Source organism: Prenolepis imparis, unplaced genomic scaffold (genome assembly GCF_030444845.1).
Source record: "Prenolepis imparis isolate NDT839.2.m4 unplaced genomic scaffold, iyPreImpa1.0 SCAF_11, whole genome shotgun sequence".
NCBI classification, from domain to species: domain Eukaryota; kingdom Metazoa; phylum Arthropoda; class Insecta; order Hymenoptera; family Formicidae; genus Prenolepis; species Prenolepis imparis.
The window spans coordinates 2,155,825-2,175,717 of record NW_028141169.1 but is presented as its reverse complement, the minus strand read 5'-3'; the positions used below and the strand labels follow the sequence as shown (position 1 = coordinate 2,175,717).

Below are 19,893 nucleotides of genomic sequence, written 5' to 3'. Positions count from 1 at the left end.
CGCGCGTGTGCAGATGGGCGCAGATATTCACGGACGGCCGCATGCCGTTAGAATGCGGAACGGGGCACCGATTGATCCTGACGAACGTGACGTACGAGCAACAGGGTCAATATATATGTCTCGCCTCCAACAAGATCAATGGCAACGTTAGGGAAGTTAAAAGCGACCCTGTGTCCCTGCAAGTGGTTGGCGCTCCACGGGTAAGATGACGCGTCGCCAAGACGTGCGGCAGAAACGTCTTTGAAAAAGTTTCGCCGCAAATCAGAATTACCGAGCGCGGAGCCGACGTTAACGAATAACCAGTTTCCGGTGGATCTGTCGCGAAAAAATATCGCTTCATTACTTTCCGGAATCCCGAATCATCGAATATCTCTCGCGCGTGCGCGCTCTGTAACGGGGGATGCTCCGTGAACACTTCGAACACTTTCTGACGTTCAACTTTGAACATTTTCCGGGCGCAATATCGGCGAAGAGAATTAATGTAGGATGTAGTTTGCATAACGAGACAGAAACGCTCTCGCGTATTAATCTCGTTTCGCTTTATTATCTCGTGTAGAGAAACAATATATCGAGATAAACTTACATTGCGTTAACGGCAATAACTTCGCGCTAAAAAAAGATTATGAAATAATCGATTTTAAAGAAATGACTTTATAAAAAGATTAAAATTTGTTATATTATGTGATATTTTTATGTATACATAATTTTTTTATCATAATTCAAAGTTAAAGTATTCTACAATATTGTTCATTGTAGTGGAGTAAATTTTGTGCACTATTTTATCGACTTTTTATAATTAAAATGTTTAATATACGGAAATTTTTTGCAAAAAATTGCAAAAAATTTTTGCAAACTTCAAATACATTTTTTATGGCGATATGCTTTGAATTTTTTCTGCCGTCAACAATAAGCCGCTATCAAGTTTTATTGTGCATTGTGCACGATATTAAAAATCGATACCTTTATTAATTGTAACGAATACCATATTGTTTCTCTCAAAAGAATGCTCGGTGTTATGTAGACGCCAACTTTTGTTCTGCTCGAATGCAGAAAAATAACTGTATAATAACAATTAATTGGAAAGATTCATTTTACAATTATGCTTTCACGTATAACAATATATCATATAAATAAGGGCATAATCGTTGCAACGAATTTTTAAATCAGTTTTCACTGTGCTTAATTTATTAGAACATATTCGCTATTATTCAATTTTTTATCCATGTGTTCGGGGCAACGTTGCGAATAAAATATCTAACAATAAATGCTATAACAGTAACATATATATGGTACAAAGATTAAGTTATATATTGCAATTATTGTGATATTATAGAGTGTTTCGCGCGCAATTCGATTCTGTTCATTGGCCAATAGCTAATTACTCGATTAATAACGATAATGGAAGTGAACAAATCTTTATATATCGCGATATATTTTTTTTTTCCTCTTCATTGAATTCACTCACCAGCAGATCGCACGCGACTTAATGCGGGTCACTGGCTATGCAAAGGTTTGATTTCCGTTTCACTTAATACGAAGCCGTTTTATCTGTTCAGCAATGCTATTAATGTCGATATCTCGTTCAAATTGATTTTGGTGTTGCGCATACATTGCGATTTGTGTTATATTACAAAATTCACCTCGTGAGTCGAATATCGCGTATCGAAAGAAACAATCGAAATTTTTATAATACGATTTATTTCACAGGCAGGGTATTTTGAAATCAACCTGAAATGTCGATACGCGCGCGCGAATGTAATCAAATCAACATTTTAATTATGTACGCAAATGTGACAGTTTCGCTGTTATAAATATTGCGAAAATAATGTATATATATATATATATATATATATATATATATATATATATAATTATTATTATATTTGCGCGAGCATATTTCAATGCGCGATTGATGAAACAGAGGATTTTAAAACGCGATACAACAGAGATGAATACGAATTATTTCGGCAAATTATCCATAGTGTGAAGAAATGTGTCCACATTGTAATATTTTTATTTCGCGTTATAAACACGGCACAATATCGCATTGAATTAAGTTATAATGCGCGCATCATAAATCACAGATTGCTTTTCGCGATCGAGAATTGTATTTACAGCGCAATTCTCTGTCTGTGAATAAAACATCATTTCGCTTTCATATCGAGTGCTTAGTCATTTGTACCTAAATTAAGTCGCAATTTCCACCGTGTCGCTACTATTTTTCCTGATAATGTCTCTTTTATGAAAAAGGTTGCGATATATTGGCGAGATAAAAAGAATTGCGATTATATCCAATGTTTCAATTTTCATCGTAAACCTTTCCGCACTATTGGTGAATCGTCGCTATGTATATTTGTCAATGTATCAATCCGTTTACACAAAATATATTTTTAGTTGAATTTTATACGTGATAATAAATCGTTATTTGTCTCTTATTAATATATTCATATTCTGTCAGAGCTTTGACATAATACGAAAGCTAGGATAGCGTTTTGTTCACACATCATGAGATCATTTAGCAGGAAGCGATTCGTAGAAGCGTTCACGTTCGTCGTTTGACGACTGGGGTAGAAAGGAAAAGGGAGGAAGGGTAACAACTTTCCATTCAAAGGATGTTAAACATGTGTCGCAGGTGGTGAAGCCGGCCATCACAGAGAAGTTCGTCGTCGTAACGACGGAGGGTAGCCCGGCCAGATTAGAGATCAGACTGTGCTCCGACCCGAAGCCGAAGTTCGTAGCCTGGGAATGGGGCAGCACCAGACTGCACGCCGGTTAGATACTGTTTGCCTTAAACTATCGTCAGAAGTATTCGATTCCAGTCTTTGGTTTGATCTTTTATCTCCTTTGCGTATTCCGTTCAAGGGAATTCCGCACCGAGAGATACGTAGATAACCGAAAGAAGCAAATAATAGAGAGTCGCGAATTTCCTCCGCTACTTTAAAGTTCATACGAGGATACGTAGCATTTAATTTAGATAATTGGATCAATTTAAGGTATCGTATTTTTACTTTGACTTTATTTCACTGTTGCCTTAACATTATCAATTTCCATCATTTGATTATTTTTTTTTATAAAGAGATACATGGAGGATTATAAATCGCTATATCGAATCCACGTTAAAAGTAATATTGTAAAGGATTTTTATAAAGTTGAAAAATAATACCGTTGCAAAAGTTATTGCGATAGATACGTTTGCATCAGTTTGCTCGAATAAAAAAACATTATTCGAAATGGGCCAAGGGATTAATAGGTCGATCAGCGGAAACTTCCGATTAGAGTTGAAGAGAACCTTGGCTGCTTTGTTTTACCATTCTACAATAGCGTTCTAGATTGCTCACCACGCGGGCCAGCCGCAAAGGATAGCCGTATCCACGCTCTTTATCTTTGTAAACGTGTCGGTAAACACAACAGACCACATATGGGCAACGTATGTACGAAAGAGATACCACTTTTGAAGCACGTTGTTGGCGTGTAAAATTATTACGACCGCGACGACGAGCTGACTCCATTTTACTTTGTTTCGCTTTGACTTTCACATCTCTCGGCCATCACGCAATTTTATTCCGCAATTCTTCCTTCGTTATGCGTCTCCGCGAAACGAAACCCCCATCACCTCGTCTAACGAACCATTAACGTATAAACTTTACTTTAGTTTTTGTTTCGAATATTACGTGTGTATTAATTATTATTAACGTTTTCCTTTCTTTCTCTTATACATTTTCGCGAAACTATAACGCCGTTAAACTTTCCTCCGACCTTTATTGAGCCCAGGGAAAAAAAGCACTCGAGCTTTTCTCCGAGATTGCCCCTTCGTACACTTTTTTTTTCCTATGGTTCTCGGTATAATTGGCACTTCACCATGGGCACCTTATCGACGATCCCGCCGTTGCACAGTTGCAATTACTCCTTGCTGGTTAATTGATCATTCGCCCGTAACACGAGCTACGAGATCGTTTCGGTCTTGAGACATCCGTCCAATTTCCGCAAGACCCAAATCGATGCACTTTACGGTATATTCGCACCGTGAATTTTTTCCCGCCCATCGTTACTCGAGATATACCGGACGATTAATTAATCTCTGTTGACACCGGTTCGCGCCTGCATAATTGCCTGCATCACCGTAAACCGTATATAATATTTAAGAATCTTTATATCTCGTGTATGTTTAGGATTATTTTTTCGTGTTTCATTAATATTATTTATTTTTTAGTTTTCAACGTGACAATTTTTTTTAACGACAACGCTTCGTTAATTTGATTTTTATTAATTTTCTTTTTTTACGCGTATTAATTAAGTCTATTATTTTGCGAAATTTTATTTCAGTTGCTCGTAGAAACGGAAGAATACAAATTGTCGAGAGATGCATGGATTCGTTCTATTATCGACAGGTGAAGTTCTGGAACCGCGTTATCGCGCGCTCGATCTGGAGCCGCTGGCTTCGGAGGATTGTTACGTAGCGATCTTAGAGTTGACAAGTACGGTAAAAGAGGATCAAAGGCTGTATCACGTTATCGTGGAGAACGATCGTGGCAGTGACAGACGAGCGCTGATGCTGAAAGTCGATGAGCCCGGCCAGGTAAACGTTACACACACACGTACGTACGTACGTAAACACAGTCATAATATTTTTACGAATGACATCTATTTTTAAAAGACGTCCTTTCCAACATCGTCTAATAAAAGACAAACTCCTCTCGTATATAAACAAATTTAAAAATATATATTTATTTTGATGAAATTCTCGTTAATTCTCACGAAGTAAGATAATAAAAAGATCTTGCGAATTTATATCATTTTATTTTTATAAAAAGATCTTGTGAATTTATATCATTTTATTTTTATAAAAAGATCTTGCGAATTTATATCATTTTAGTTTTATTATATAATTGACGTATAATAGCACGATAATAGCACAGACAAATTTTAAAAAATATGTATGACTTTTATAAATCACGTACTGTGTTATACGAACGTCCGCGCGAAAATGCATCTCCAGTGCATAGAATATTCTTCTCTTGCTACAGATCCCGCTCGTTATCGGCGCGGTAGCCGGATTCACAGTGCTCTCGGTGCTGATAATGGGATTCGTTTGTTTCCTACGTTCGGATAGATGCTGCGTAGCCAGAAACACAGTACCGGCACTGCAGCAAGTGCATTGGTAAGCACGCGATATTGCGCTGCGCGGTGATTTATAGACGAGTATGCGCCACCGTGGATCACGCGCGATGCTCCAATATTGTGTACACTTGGACAGAACTGCGCTATAGAGTATATCTACATATGCATTTGCATATGCAGTAGTACGAGATTTTTGTTGCAAAGATATATGTATGTATTTCAAACGGACTGGGAAATTTGTCTGAATCTTTCGTATATCTTTTGTGTTCTACAAAAAAATAGTTTAAGAGCAAGAAAAGACTTATAGAAGTATTTTCTTCTCTCATCTACTTTTTTTGGATCTTGATGATTTAAATTTCTTTTCAAGCTTTAAATAAGTTCTAGAGAACTCCTTTAAGAGAATTATCTAAAAAGAATGTTCTCGCGTATATATATATATATATATATATATATATATATATATATCGTGCGAGGGCGTATACAACAAAGCATCTCTAATGAAACGAAACCAGAATAATATATCCGCCGTTCCTACAGTACAAAGGCTTCCAACGCTATGATAGAGGATCCACGTTTGGCAGTGGATACGATGGAACGTACGAGTCAGCAGTTTGTTCCAGAGAAGCGAGCCAATCATGTTCTGAAACCCGTCCCATCGCAGCAATACCAGCAGGAATGCTATCAGCACGACCAACATCAACAACAACATTATCAGAGGCATCATCACCATGGGCAGCCTCACGGACAATACACATTGCAGGTCAGATAAGTTGCTAATAAGACAGAGAGAAAAAAAAAACGAATTACTTCTGCATAATTGAAATTCGGCGTACTTTTCGCGTTATTTTTTACCTTTTTTTCTCTCTCTCTCTCTTTCCTCCTTTCCTTTTTTATTTAATTATTTGTCACACTGTTGCCCCCGAATTGCACATAAAGTTTGTAGCAAGTTTCCGACACGATTCCTTTGAACACGAAATTAGTTACTGTTATAGTCGTTGCGATTGTAGAGTTTTGCACGGCAAGCGTTTTTTGACTTTTTAATGCAATATTAAATATATATTACATTTTATATTATTATTTTATGTATTGTTTTACAATTATATTGGAAAACACACAATTATAGTAGAAGCAAGATTATCGTGTATGAAAATTTTACTAAATGCAAACGAAAAGATGAATTATTTTGTCATTAAAAAATTGATTTTACAATGAATGTACATCATAATTGGCGTATTTTATAGTGACATAATCTGCTACCAAATAACTTTAAATAGTAAAAGATGCATTTCTTTTTATCTCTCTGTGTAAGATATAGTATTTAAATTTATTTACATTTCTTTTTATATTTATACATCTCTTTTTTTATGCAAAACTCTACTCGTTCTTATAATGAACAATGTATATTAATCCTATCACAGAGTTTGTATTTCCCCTCAATTTTGCCGTGTCACCGACCAACACGTCACTAGTTATTTAGCTATTTCGCTTTAAACAATATTTTTTTCAACTGCTTGCTCACTTTGCACTCGCTCGAAAATAGCCACCTGACCAAAGCACGCGTTCAAATTTAAACGATGCATTCGCGAAAGCAAAACTGCAAGTGCATGCAACTTGACCTGAATGCGAAACGAACCGTTCGGATTAAGCGCGGCGATTTACCTAATGTAGTCAACGGATCGATATTAATGTCTACTTTTGTCGACTAAATTATCGGATTGTTTGTCGGTGACGTATTAATTTTTCAATCATTTGCTTTCGGGGGCTCGTCAAATAAAAAAATATGAGAGAAAAAAGATATATAAAATTGACGATTTATTTAAACGTTGACGCGCCCCGCACGTCCGTATATATCCATTAATTGAATCAATGAGCGAGCAATCTTGGCGCAGGAAAAATTCCTTCTACAGGACGAGGAACGGGACACGCTAAATCGGATTAAAAAAGGCAAGGAACGAGGAGCGCAAACTTTCCACCTTTTCTCCCGGAAAGATCTCGAAGGTTTTATATATAAATAAAGAGATTGTGTATTTGTTTTTTCTCTCCCGATCTACACGACCAATGTGGAAAATGTAAAAATATATAAACACACGTTATATACGCTTTAATGTGTATAACCAGACGCATTCTATTAATAGATCGTCCGAAAATTTCTTGGTACTTTCTCGCCGATGAAAATGACGCGCGTACGTCATCCTCGTTCGCGATTTTACGCGCGTAAAAAGTTTATTACGATGTTATTACGATCGTTTATTATATAATACGTAACTATGCGATGACATTGGGACGACACTATTCATTAGAGAAGTGTTTTTAGACGATCCAACGTTAAATTACAATACTTATCCAGCGACACGCGCTGTTCGCACAAGTATCGAATGTATCACGTTCTCCGATCGCGATAGTCGCTTGAGTGATTTATGCGTTCGGTAGGGTGCATTACGCATGCATTTGGTTGCATCTAGCTCCTGGGTGTCCCCCAACCAATTACCGCTGTGTCCTTGTTTGTAATTTAATTTAGATAGATGTACATAAGTAGAGCGTGTCGACGATAATGCCGCCATCATCCTATCCTGTCGATTGAACGCGCGGTTTTCCCGTTTTACAGAGAGCGTACCGTATATATCTTATTTTTGTAAAAAATCACCGAATTAAGCTGAATTGAAGGGAATTCGTTCTGCTTGAGATTAAAATGCTTAATCTCGAACAGAGAATTCCTATCGATTCGCCCGAGTTGGCTCATTTCTCGCGCGGATAGCTCATCTCGTGTTGTTTTGATTTCGCTTCCATCCAGAAAGGAGCGTATTCGCTGCAGCCGCGCGTCCTGCGGGATTCAAGAACGTAAGACTGAACTCGGCCGAGATCGCCGAATTTACGCTTTAAGTAGCAGCGCTTGACGACGCGGACGACTGATCGCGCAACGAGATCATCCAATCGTTTCGAAAACGTACAATGGTTGTAATTAACTATTACGCGAAACTCATTAATCCAATATACTGCCTCTTTTTGAAAAAAGAAAAAAATTGTAGGTGCGATTAGTAAATATTACAATATTGCAAATGCATTTTTCTGATACATTTATTAATTGAATCAATGAGTGAGCACAATCTTGGCGCAGGAAAAATTCTTTCCACAGGACGAGAAACACACGGGACATGTTAAATCGAATTTTTAAAAAATCAAGAAACGAGGAGCGCGAACTATTTACTTATTATTTTTTTTTTTTTGTTGAAATGACGTCAAAGATTTTATATATGAATAAAATATTGTATTTGTGTGTTTCCGACACACGACCAACGTGCAAATATATGTATAGACACACATACCTATACACATACATACACACACGTTATACGCTTTAATGTGTACCAAATAATGCAATCTCTATTGGATTGGGTAAAGTTTATTGCGCATCAAGAATCAAATCGTTTCGAAAACATATAACAGTTGTAAGAAAATAGTTGTAATTAATTATTACGGAAAACTCAATACTGCCCATTTACAAAAAAAAATGAAAAAGTTGTAGACGCGATTAGCAAATATCATTACATATACAAACGTATTTTTCTTTCAATCTGATTTTGGACCTCGTGTATTTGAAATGCTAATAAACATTGTAAAAGAATCATCGGAGACCATATTGAAGAGTGTTTGTATAATAGATATATTAATTAGTCGAAACTGTGCTCATTACGATTTAACGACGTAATATCGCTATCTCATTAAATATATTATATAAGCGCATATGTACATACACATATACATATATCCGTTTAGATCACGATGCCGATGTACGAATCGTCGTCCAATCCAAATGAAAGTTTAATGTTAACAGCGATGTAATCGTCTCACACACGTTCGCGATATATACAGTGTGCCTTTACATCGCTGTTGCAAAGATTAGTTTAAACAGCTGACAGCCGATAGTGATTTGATTCGCATTTGTATAGTAGTCGTATACGCGAATAATTTATCCGTTTGAGAGAGAGAAATAGAGAGAGAGAGATACTCTCGAAAAACGGGGAACCAAACTGTACAGATCATTTCAGAGTGTGTCGATCAACGAGTGAGCATGCCGGAGTTGCATTTTGTATGTACCCTGCACATCTTACGAGATTATATGTACAGAGAAAACACCCACTGGTTACTTTCATTCCTATCTCAAATACGACGCACCATGTTGTTTACCGTTACCTCGATCGTTCTAGTAAGATTAGCTATATTGTATCTCCTGGTTATTGCCATTAATTAAGCCTGAAGCGAATACCACCGACTTTGTAATCGGATTAAATAATGTGGGACACTTCATTGTATGGCGTATAAAAAAAAAGTAGCTTCGAGGAGTTCTCTTTCGTGTATAAAGTTGTCATCATTAAAAAGTGATCATATATATGCGTATGTAATTGCCATTTATCATCATGTCTATTATATATCCTCTCATCCTGATTATAAAATACGATAAAATTTTTTTAAGGATTATAATCTTGCATTTTTACACGAAAAAAATTACTTATTTTTTATTATATAATATTATGATGAATATATTCATTGAATATTATCAAATATTGCGTATAAAATTGCAATCATCATCATTCATTTGTCATTAAAAAAATTACTTATCGACTATTATAAAGACAAATAAAAATAAATAAATATTTATACTTGTATTTATGTATATAATTTAAAATGTACGTTTTTATTTTTGCATTATGCATTTACTCTTAGGTACTCTCTCTTTACTTAGGTACTCTTTAATATGTATTTCTTAATTTGGATCTCTTGCCTGTCATACTGGATTTATTATCTAACTATAGCTATTTGGCACATGTGATGTCAGGAGAGTTAGAACGACCCTTCTTAAAACAACTTTACGTCCTCGCGTGCCACGTTTTGGCCGCGTCTAGATCTGCACAGATTGCACTCATGCTAGTTTCTATCCCTGACTGCCAAGTAATAATCTGTAGAACATTATGATAGCAATTCGTCCGATAGCTAATTTATCCGTATGCATCCGTACCAAATCCGCATTAACCTTTCATATAATTTCACATATATATTAAAAACATATAACATATAACATATATATATATATATATATATATATATATATATATATAATATTATATATGTACATTAATATTTCGTTATTCTCAAATAACATACAGAGTTTGTGTAAAATTAATTCATGTTGAAATTTATGTATTACCTAATTACTATGCACTTTCATGTTATTTCATTAATACAAATGAGAAGAGTTTATTTTCAAAATATTTTAAATTCACGTTTTAAAAAAATGAAGATTACGCATTTCTACTTCATTTTTAGAGATGTGGATTTAGAACGATTTAAAAAATAAATTTAATAAATTCTGCAAATGGATATAAGTTCTTCACGAAAAATAAATATTTGTAATTAGTAATAAATAACCGAGATTCAAGTTGTTCCATAAGCTATAAGCAGGTTATTGCGGATTGAAATTTGTGAGATCCCGAGACACGTTAAGATCCTAAGATGGAAATTGTGCAGGGGGAGCAGCTGTTTCTCAAACCCGATCGTTTAGCGACGTTGAAGCCCCATTACAAGAGTGAGAAGCTACCGCAATATACAACGTTCAAGCCGAACAACTGAAGACTTTACTATTTGTTTATTTTGTATACAATAGAAATGCGAGAATAAGCGAGCAGGTATGAAAAAAAGAGCGAATGGAGAAACGATACGAAATCAAATACAAAACTGTAGTTTTACTTCCATTCATCCTCAATATTATTATGAGTATGGAATATATCTAAGAGAACTGCGTACATATATATGCATATAATAATTATATTAACTATTCGTATCGACGCGAATCCGTTGCGTCGATCAGAATAACACGGAATTTCTTACTCTCAAAATATACTGCCAATAAATTTGTCGAAAGTAAACGATCAATATGATCCCAGAACCAATCAAAGTAAAAATTACACATATTTATAACGCTTACAATAATATTGTTAATAAAACAATGATTTTCATCAACTACTATTTTTACTGACACCTTAAGAGTAAGTAATTATGAATAGTGCATTATTACTCATAAGCTGAACATGAAAAAAATTAATCAAATATATAAATGTATAAATTATTATATTATCAAACCATTGTGCATTAATTTGTTGTACCAAAAGGGTACATAAATTAATTCTATTTTTGTATTTTGCTATATAACATTCTTTTCAATCTTGTATTATAATATATTTTGATACTATATTGTCTTGCATATAAAATATCATATTCCGAAAGTTTTAGTTTTATAACGCTTTTGCAAAGCAAATGTCTTCCTCTCTCAATTGATAATTATATATTATATGTCACGTTGAAGCAACATGTTTCTCTTCTAAAAATATACTTTTATTTATGCTTATAATTTTTTATATTACAAAAAAAAATACTTATAATTTTTTATATTATGAAAAGTTTGTGTAACATTATAATTTTTAATTCCATTGATCAATGATATCGTAATAATAAATTATATTTTTAGAATTATATTAATATAGGAAAATTAATAAAATATTATCATATAAAACATTATTACAAAATTATTGATAATCTAAATCTAAAAGAAGAATATTGATAAGAGAGATTGATTTTTCAAGATAAGAAATCGCGTCATATTTATTTTATTTATTTCATAGTTTTAAAAGGCTCGATGATTAAAAATTATGAAAGAAGAGAAACATGGATGAAAGCATCTCGAGATTCGTTAAGAATTTTTAAACGATCGCATTGTTAAGATTTTTTAAATGATTTTTATATACTGATTTTATTTTAAACTTTATTTCCTACGAAATAATAATATATATTTGCGAGATTTGCAATTTATTTACTTACCTTGTATGTTTTTTCTGCGGTTTGTTGCATCCAGTTGCACATCATCATATGTGTTCTGTGCCTGATGATCGACGAATAGATGAGAGCTCCAGAATCCGACTGCCAGATCGACGACAAGATCCCAGCAGATTTAGCAGTGGAGACAATGCGGGAAAATACGGGATAAAACATCGCTATTCTTCCAGGAACACATGAATCCTAAGAAAAAGAAAATTCGTTATAAATAATATTTTAATAAATCTATAAAGATATATTGAATCAATCAAGGAATCCGTTCATTTCTTTTTCTACATGAAAATTATTAATTAATTTTTTTTAGAATTTGCTGAAACGGACAAAAGTAAAACGATAATGCAACTTTATTTCATATTATAACAATTCTTTCATATCTCATATATTGCAATGATTCCTACGGGCTACAAATTACTCTGCTTTCCTCTCTGTTTTCATAACGCATTAACGTAACGGTTGTTGCGCTTTATTGCAGAATTAAATTATTACCGTTTTATCACTTATTATATTGCATAATTTAATGTAATGTCGTCAATATCTTCAAGCGATACGATAATCTTCTTATCATCTTCTCAAACGATACGATTATCTTCACGTTTTGCATACAGAAATTTCAAATTAACTTACGTAAAATTTGAGCCGCACTACATCCATCGAGAGCTTATCGCGAAATGGAAGAGTCAAGAATCGCGTTACGTCACTCTCGAATCGTATATCTCGTGCGAGAATCGATTGTTTCGCGTGCGATATACTTCACGTCGCGTCATTCGCGCCCTCGTGTTCCACGACAGAAGTAGCGGCACTTGAAAATTTTCGAGGTTAGCGTATTGCAAATTTACCGAACGTAAACCTTCCCTGAGATTTTATAACTTTTGTCATTTACGCTGATGTAATAGCTGTGCAATCGCAATCATGGCAGTGCGTGTACAATTCGAGAACAACAATGAGATCGGCGTCTTCTCAAAATTGACAAACTCTTATTGCTTGGTAGCAATCGGCGGCTCCGAAAACTTTTACAGGTAAGAATGACGTCATTCATAATGCAATTATGTAAAATCGTCATTCTTATATATATATATTTTTCAATTTTTATTTTGTTTGTCAATACGATCAATATAAAATGTATTCAAAGAGAATTCGTTAATATTGAGATATAAATATTTTGATACATAACCTTAAAACATATTATACAATAGTACATAATTATCCATTATTAAGCAGAATAGAATGCAATTATAAGTTAAATTTTATTATAAATGTGCTTCTAATGTAATATAATATATTGTGTGTTAATTACATTGTGATAAAATGTCATACTGTCATTTCTTGGTAATTTTGCAATCTCAACCACATGTATGTACAATTGGTATAGTTTTTTCATATTTATTGATAAAATTGCAGTGTATTTGAAGCAGAATTAGCAGAGACAATTCCTGTTATTCACATATCGGTGGCAGGATGCCGCATCATAGGTCGATTGTGCGTTGGTAAATATATTAAAATAATTTTTCTCAACATGTGGAGAATATTAATGTTATCAAAGTGTATAGAGAAAGTAATTTTGATATGAGAATATTGATTAGAATGGATATCACATATAACACAGATTAAGATATAATTAAATGATTAGAAATCTAAAAAAATTTCAATTTTCAAAAAATTTTCTGTATAGTTCTTGAAACACTATGGCCTCACGAATATAAAATAAAAATTAGTACCCCTACTCGTACTTGTTTTTTCTTGGATTGTGAAAAAGTCAATGCTATAAAAAAAAATATAATATTTCTTGAAAATGTCAAAGCTTTCTTATATATATATCTATCTATCTACACATATATGTATATATTGCTTATAAATACTTATGTTACAATGTAGGAAATAAAAATGGATTATTAGTGCCAAATACAACAACAGATACAGAACTGCAACATATTCGAAATTCGTTACCGGATAATGTGAAAGTACAAAGAGTAGAAGAGAGGCTATCTGCTCTCGGCAATGTTATAGCATGCAATGATTATGTCGCCCTAGTTCATCCAGATCTAGATAAGGCAAGTCTTTGATATATTTTCTGACATAATTGATTAGAAATTTTTTGTACTTAAAGTATGATTTTGCAATTTGTACTGTATAGGAAACTGAAGAAATTTTAGCAGATACCTTGAATGTGGAAGTATTTAGGCAAACTGTCGCAAGCAATGTTCTTGTTGGATCGTACTCTATTTTATCCAATCAAGGTGGTTTGGTTCATCCAAATATGTCTATACAGGAACAAGATGAATTATCCTCTCTTCTACAAGTACCACTCGCGGTAAGACAAACAAAAAAGTTCGTGATTTTCTTTGTTTTCAACTAATAATTATATTTTAGACTGGAACAGTAAATAGAGGCAGCAACGTAATTGCAGCCGGTATGGTTGTAAATGATTGGGCTGCTTTCTGTGGTATGGATACCACTTCAACAGAAATCGCCCGCATCGAGAGCGTTTTTAAACTTAATGAAGCTAATCCAACTCCTATTACAACAAGTATGCGTGCACCTTTTATAGAAAGGTAAGAGATTCTTTAAAGCTAGATATCAATAATGTATATAATTATGTGTGTCTGTGTGTGTATATATATATATATATCATAAAAAACTTTTATCATTTTAGCATGTCGGACCTTTAAGAAAAAATAAGAACATCAATAAAAATTAAGCATTGGAGACGTTATACTGGATTATACATTGTGTACATGTATATAAAGCTCGATATTTATGGCTTACACGTTTGCACAAAATTATCCTTTCGTCAACATATCTAAGACGAGCACTTCTCCGCGATTCTGACATAGGAAGATAAGTGTAATAAAATGTCCTCTATATTAAAATTTATATATATGAAATATATAGCGGTTTTTTTTGTTACACAATTACCAAGACATTCTATTATGAACTTGCACAGTTCATTACTAGTCATTATTGACTATATATGTACATTTTTATTAAGAAAAAGAAAAGAAAAAAAAAACGTGCGAGCACTGGAAAATCAAATTATATCTTTTTTTCTTTGTAGAAATAATATATATATATATAATCTAAACACTATCAATGTAAACCTGCTTGCAACTACATGAAAATTTAATCTCTGTAGCTTTATATATATATATATTATATATGTATATTATATATATATATATATATATAATATATATAATATCACAATTAATATAACTGCATATAAACAGAAATATTATATTGAAATATATTTTAATCGATAATATTCTCTTTGAATACAAACACGTTCTGTGTCAAAAATGTAAATTATTTCTAGCCTGTTGGTTTTTACATAGTACATAAATGATCTATGAATAAGGGCATTGTATTAGCCTGTTAATAAAATGTATTATAAATCAAGTGGGCCAGTCCGTTTTATTAATTTTGATCAATAGGACTAGAGTAATGGTAGTTGTTCTGCATGTAATAACTCGGTGGCTGCGGCAGAATCTGCACACATGACCAACGTAATGCCTGCTTGATAAGACGCCGGGATGCGAATGTGAGTCATTCCGGTAGTCGTGTTATTAGGTTGTTGCCTTTGGCTCATTGATTCACGCACCATATTTACAACTTGCCCTGTTGCCAAAAATTATATTATTATATAATTATATAATAATTATTAATATATAATATAATTATATAATAATTATTAATATATAATATAATTATATATAATAATTATTTATATAATTATTATATATTATTATATTACAATATTTCATTAAAGTTATTTTACAATCATAAATATAGAAACAATATATATAAAAAAAAATGCATATAACATACCAAGCACATTAAGTTTTCGCCATTTCTGATCCATTGTCGCAAGTGACGTTAGATCTGTATTTGCGTTCCAATGTGCTAGAACATCTGCTTTTCGTATTAACAGAATACTGGGGCTAACTAATTGATGCCACAGGAGCTAAAATCACGTTTAAAAAAAGTATATAAATAAGATTCTAGTCAAACCAATATCGTGGCTAAACAATAACTTTAGCGTGCAATAAATATTTGCGTCAATCAATTATACGAACCTGTTCAGGCAAACATTCAAGAGGATTTGTTAAATATATGCCAGCCGGTCCTACGCCAAATATCATTTGATGATGCCATGCATCTGGTATGTCGCAACCTTCTCCACAATGCTGTAAATTCAACGTTGCAATTGGTGCAGCACCTGAAATGTGGAAACAAAATATTTGTATCCTGAGATTTATTATATTTTTTTCGATACTATTAAAATCATATTCTTTATCTCTTTAGAAATAATATATTTAATCTTTTATTTTCTTTTTTAATATTTCTAATGTTTTAATGTTTCATTTTAATTTTTAATGTTTAATGTTTAATTTTAATGTTTCTCACCTCTGGAAATCCAATAATGTAACCAATGAGATAATGACACTTTTCTCTCTGGATAAAATGCGAAGAACTTTGTTACAGCTGCGCCATTTGTGGACAACGATATTCCTCGCGCTAAATCTTTATGAGTTGCTCCCGCTACCGATCGACTGACAAGGTATCTCGGTAACGGCACACCCAATTCTCTCAACCTTGTATTTACACCTTTTACTAATACTTCCAAGGAAAATGATACATTTAAGGCCAGCTAAAAACAGATGATACACGCGTGTGAACAAATGTGATCGAATTGTATAGAAATTTGCATGTTTTATATAATTTCTGCATATATTCAATATGTACCAAAGCATTAATTGCAGATGTAGCACCACAAGCAGAGGTACCAATTTGCGTTACTTGTTTCATTGTAGCCTCTTGCTCACTCCACAGCATTACTTTTTCAACTGGTGGTAGTCCATCCAACCGTTCATTACACAGTTCGTTTTCCTATATTTAATCATCGTTTAAAATTTAACATATATTCTTTGACTTAATAAAAAAAACCTATTATTTTTCATAATATATATATTTACCAGATTAGAATCACCACTTTGATTAAATGCAGCTTGCTTATTGAGCATTAGTTTCTTAGCCATCATTCTATGGTAAAGTGTAGAACTAAGATTAACTCTTCTGGCGTTCAAAGTGGAATTGTCCGAAACAGACGTTGACGAGGGCTCGACCCATAATTCAGAATCCGAATCTCTATTATCACCAGGTGATATAAGGTCACCACTCGTGTTATGATAACCATAAGATTCGCGTAATGGACAACCCGTATTACGATAGAGTGACGCACTATCCCATCTTCCTGTAAATTCAACATAATGTGTGTGAAATATGTAATAATACAATTATAACTTATATTACAGAACAAGATAATAATCGCGAAATCATACCAGTTCCAGCACTAGTACTAGGCATCCATGGAGCGGAATAAGTTGGTTTCGTACTCTGTTCTATTGTGGATTGATTACTTGCACATTGCTGAAAATTCGTATGATTAACATTCTGTGTACTTTGTTTCGAAGTCTGCGGCATAGATAGCAAGCCTTGTCTAGACACAACTTTTCCACTGCTTAAATCGTTTAATACAGGATCTGATTCTATATTATCTAACGCTATATTCTGTATGTCTTCATTTATAGAGGCCAAATCGCTATCTCCAGTATCCTGTAAAGAAGGAAGAAACTGTTACTCTGACTCAATCTTATATTATAGCGAATAACTTACCTGTTCACAAGAAGGCCCAGGATCAAAATCCATTTCCAGAAAATCCATCTCTGGACTCGATCTACCACTGTGATTCTGTCCCTCTGCTTCGTGATTTTCTACATGACCTTGATGTAATTCTTCCTGTTGATCTAAATGGATTACATCATCATTCCCCTTATAAGTATAAATACAATAGTCTTCTCCATCAGACATGTCCCCCTCGTTTCCAGAACTAGAATCCATTCGTTCCACCTGTGAAACCTAAAAATATGAAAAATTTAAATTTTAGGCACACAATACAAACACTTGACTATACAATCCACGATATAAAAACCTACTCTCTGTATTCCACTGGGTCCAGCAACTTCTCTGCTGCCATTGATATTAGGTCTTAAAAAACAGCAAGTTCCTTGACTCGTTGAACCTATACTACCACCTATATTATTCAATATACGTTTAGATCCATAGGACTTTGATGTCCAGGAACAGTCAGCCTCTGGACTAGAATCTGAACTGCAAGAAACTTTAGAAGGACATTTCTCTATGGCAGATACATAATCCACATTGTTTTTCATGTCTATGTCATCATTTGGTTTACTCGTTGATAAATTAGGAGGCATTAATGGTGCATTTAACATAGATACACTTGAATGTAACATAGCACTGGTGGTTGCAGTAGAATTAAGAACAGTCGATGCTAAGTTATGATTAAGATGTGTATTCACTTGAGTGGAAGATAGATTCAAATGCATTTGAGACTTAGGCAGATTCAATGCGCTTGCATTCGTGACAGTCTTAAGCTTCAATTGACAATTGACAGCATTGGTGTTTGCAGTTTGAGGCTTGATGTTGGCGGTGCTCGTAAACATGGAAGATATGTTCACGTTCGACATGTCTTGAGAAACATTCTGTTCCAAGGAATTGGCACAATCAGACATGGGAGCTTGCACGGACTTTGTTCCGTTGGAAAACATGACAGATGTTTTGACAGATGGTAACACAAGCTTGATGTCGTTGCTGTTATTATTTAACCTCAACTCTTCCACAGCAGTTCTGTTCTCCAACTGCACTTTAGACATCATAGCGGCCTGGTCCATGGATTGATTATCATTCTTCAAACTGACTCCATCCATTTTGACCTCTGCTTTACAACCCTGATTATTTCCATCGTTCTCCTCTGAATTCATATTATTCTCGACGATGAGACTAGCGGCAATTGCATTACACAGCATCCTACAAACAAAAACACACAATCATGAGGACAGTCTCAACGAGTATTTTTCTCACAACGAAGGAAATCTATTATTTTTCTTATCGATTATATTGGCGGTCATAAAATCACGCTTACCATGTGGCGCGATACAAAATTACCCGCTAAAAATCGAGTAACGGTGACGACAGAAACTCTGCGATGTTCTTTTCGAAATTGCGAAGCTTTGAAAAGAAAAAAATATGCCTCAGCTGCGTGGTTAGGCGGAGATTTACATCACTTTCTTCCGGCCGTAACTAGGCTAAACAGAGGGGAAAAAGCGCACAACTCGCGCGAATTTCGCAAAACAGAGATATATTTCTCTTTCCCGAAAAAGAAACCACTTCTCCGTCAAACGAAACTATCGAAACACCTTGCTAACATTTCTAACGTCTTGTATTAGTACCGGAAGTCAGCTGATTGTCGGAAACGAGCGTACATACTACATACACGCGAAACTTCACTATCGTTTTTTTTTTTTTTTTCCTTTCTAATCTCATTCGTCTATTACTTTCCATTTTCTTGTTCCGTTTTATTTTTAGAAAAGTGATTATTCGTAAATTCGCGAGTAAATTCTGTCGTGACTTATATCGAAATAGAAACGTGTCGATATTTATTCATCATAATGTTTGTCATATATATTTCTCTATATATACATTCAAAATTATTAATATCGCTAAAAAAAATTCTGAAGGAATTTATACAAATAAGGTATCGAGCAGAAATAATAAAGTCAAATATATGTATATAGGATGAACGAGATAGCGAATCTAATTGGTTACACCATGTTGTTCCTCCTATTAGCACACGTTCATACTTATGTACGTATGTTTACTTTGCATCAGCGTTCATAGATGATATCCTATGCGGAGCACAATACAAAAAATAGTAAAAAGTAAGACAATTGCGTTCGGTCGCGATGAGAGAGATGACTTCGAAATACTCTCGTCCTGTCAAATGTATCGATGACAGCCGATGACGCCAAGTGT

General features: G+C 33.9%; 3 protein-coding genes across 7 annotated transcripts in view; 2 read left to right on the top strand and 1 right to left on the bottom strand.

The window, feature by feature from the left end:
• LOC145942525 (kin of IRRE-like protein 3) overlaps positions 1 to 11,099 on the top strand; it is a 166,811-nt gene extending 155,712 nt beyond the window's left edge. For 2 of the 5 annotated variants that reach the window (XM_083049339.1, XM_083049340.1), the window contains exons 9-14: positions 14 to 200; positions 2,633 to 2,771; positions 4,389 to 4,576; positions 5,025 to 5,158; positions 5,656 to 5,878; positions 7,008 to 9,585. In XM_083049339.1, the coding sequence (XP_082905465.1) occupies positions 14 to 200; positions 2,633 to 2,771; positions 4,389 to 4,576; positions 5,025 to 5,158; positions 5,656 to 5,878; positions 7,008 to 7,133 (997 nt within the window). In that variant the 3' untranslated portion in view covers positions 7,134 to 9,585. Of the gene's footprint in view, positions 1 to 13; positions 201 to 2,632; positions 2,772 to 4,388; positions 4,577 to 5,024; positions 5,159 to 5,655; positions 5,879 to 7,007; positions 9,586 to 10,641 lie in introns of those variants that run through there. The other 3 variants (XM_083049343.1, XM_083049342.1, XM_083049344.1) reach the window with 3 other exon arrangements.
• A 1,658-nt stretch (positions 11,100 to 12,757) lies between these two features.
• Eif6 (eukaryotic translation initiation factor 6) lies at positions 12,758 to 14,887 on the top strand. The gene is made up of 6 exons (XM_083049449.1): positions 12,758 to 13,019; positions 13,402 to 13,487; positions 13,876 to 14,051; positions 14,135 to 14,311; positions 14,371 to 14,552; positions 14,654 to 14,887. Exons 1-6 carry the CDS (start codon positions 12,913 to 12,915, stop codon positions 14,667 to 14,669), a joined length of 744 nt encoding a protein of 247 aa, XP_082905575.1. The 5' UTR covers positions 12,758 to 12,912; the 3' UTR covers positions 14,670 to 14,887.
• Positions 14,888 to 15,242: 355 nt separating this feature from the next.
• LOC145942582 (uncharacterized) lies at positions 15,243 to 19,872 on the bottom strand. Its single transcript, XM_083049448.1, has 11 exons — positions 19,740 to 19,872; positions 19,004 to 19,166; positions 17,994 to 18,888; positions 17,674 to 17,916; positions 17,340 to 17,613; positions 16,974 to 17,251; positions 16,744 to 16,887; positions 16,405 to 16,648; positions 16,074 to 16,216; positions 15,826 to 15,961; positions 15,243 to 15,615 (listed from the first exon to the last, which is right to left on the bottom strand). The coding sequence occupies exons 3-11, from the start codon at positions 18,885 to 18,887 to the stop codon at positions 15,434 to 15,436; spliced, it is 2,538 nt and encodes an 845-aa protein (XP_082905574.1). The 5' UTR covers position 18,888; positions 19,004 to 19,166; positions 19,740 to 19,872; the 3' UTR covers positions 15,243 to 15,433.
• Positions 19,873 to 19,893: the final 21 nt, after the last annotated feature.

Excerpts from the sequence above, each read along its gene's own strand:
- Eif6 (XM_083049449.1), top strand. The coding sequence starts at position 12,913 with ATGGCAGTGCGTGTACAATTCGAGAACAACAATGAGATCGGCGTCTTC. Across the intron at positions 13,488-13,875 it reads CATAGGTCGATTGTGCGTTG|GAAATAAAAATGGATTATTA; the intron begins GTAAATATATTA and ends GTTACAATGTAG. Across the intron at positions 14,312-14,370 it reads TTCTACAAGTACCACTCGCG|ACTGGAACAGTAAATAGAGG; the intron begins GTAAGACAAACA and ends ATTATATTTTAG.
- LOC145942582 (XM_083049448.1), bottom strand. The coding sequence starts at position 18,887 with ATGCTGTGTAATGCAATTGCCGCTAGTCTCATCGTCGAGAATAATATG. Across the intron at positions 16,649-16,743 it reads CATCTGCAATTAATGCTTTG|CTGGCCTTAAATGTATCATT; the intron begins GTACATATTGAA and ends ATCTGTTTTTAG. Across the intron at positions 16,217-16,404 it reads ACATTATTGGATTTCCAGAG|GTGCTGCACCAATTGCAACG; the intron begins GTGAGAAACATT and ends TCCACATTTCAG.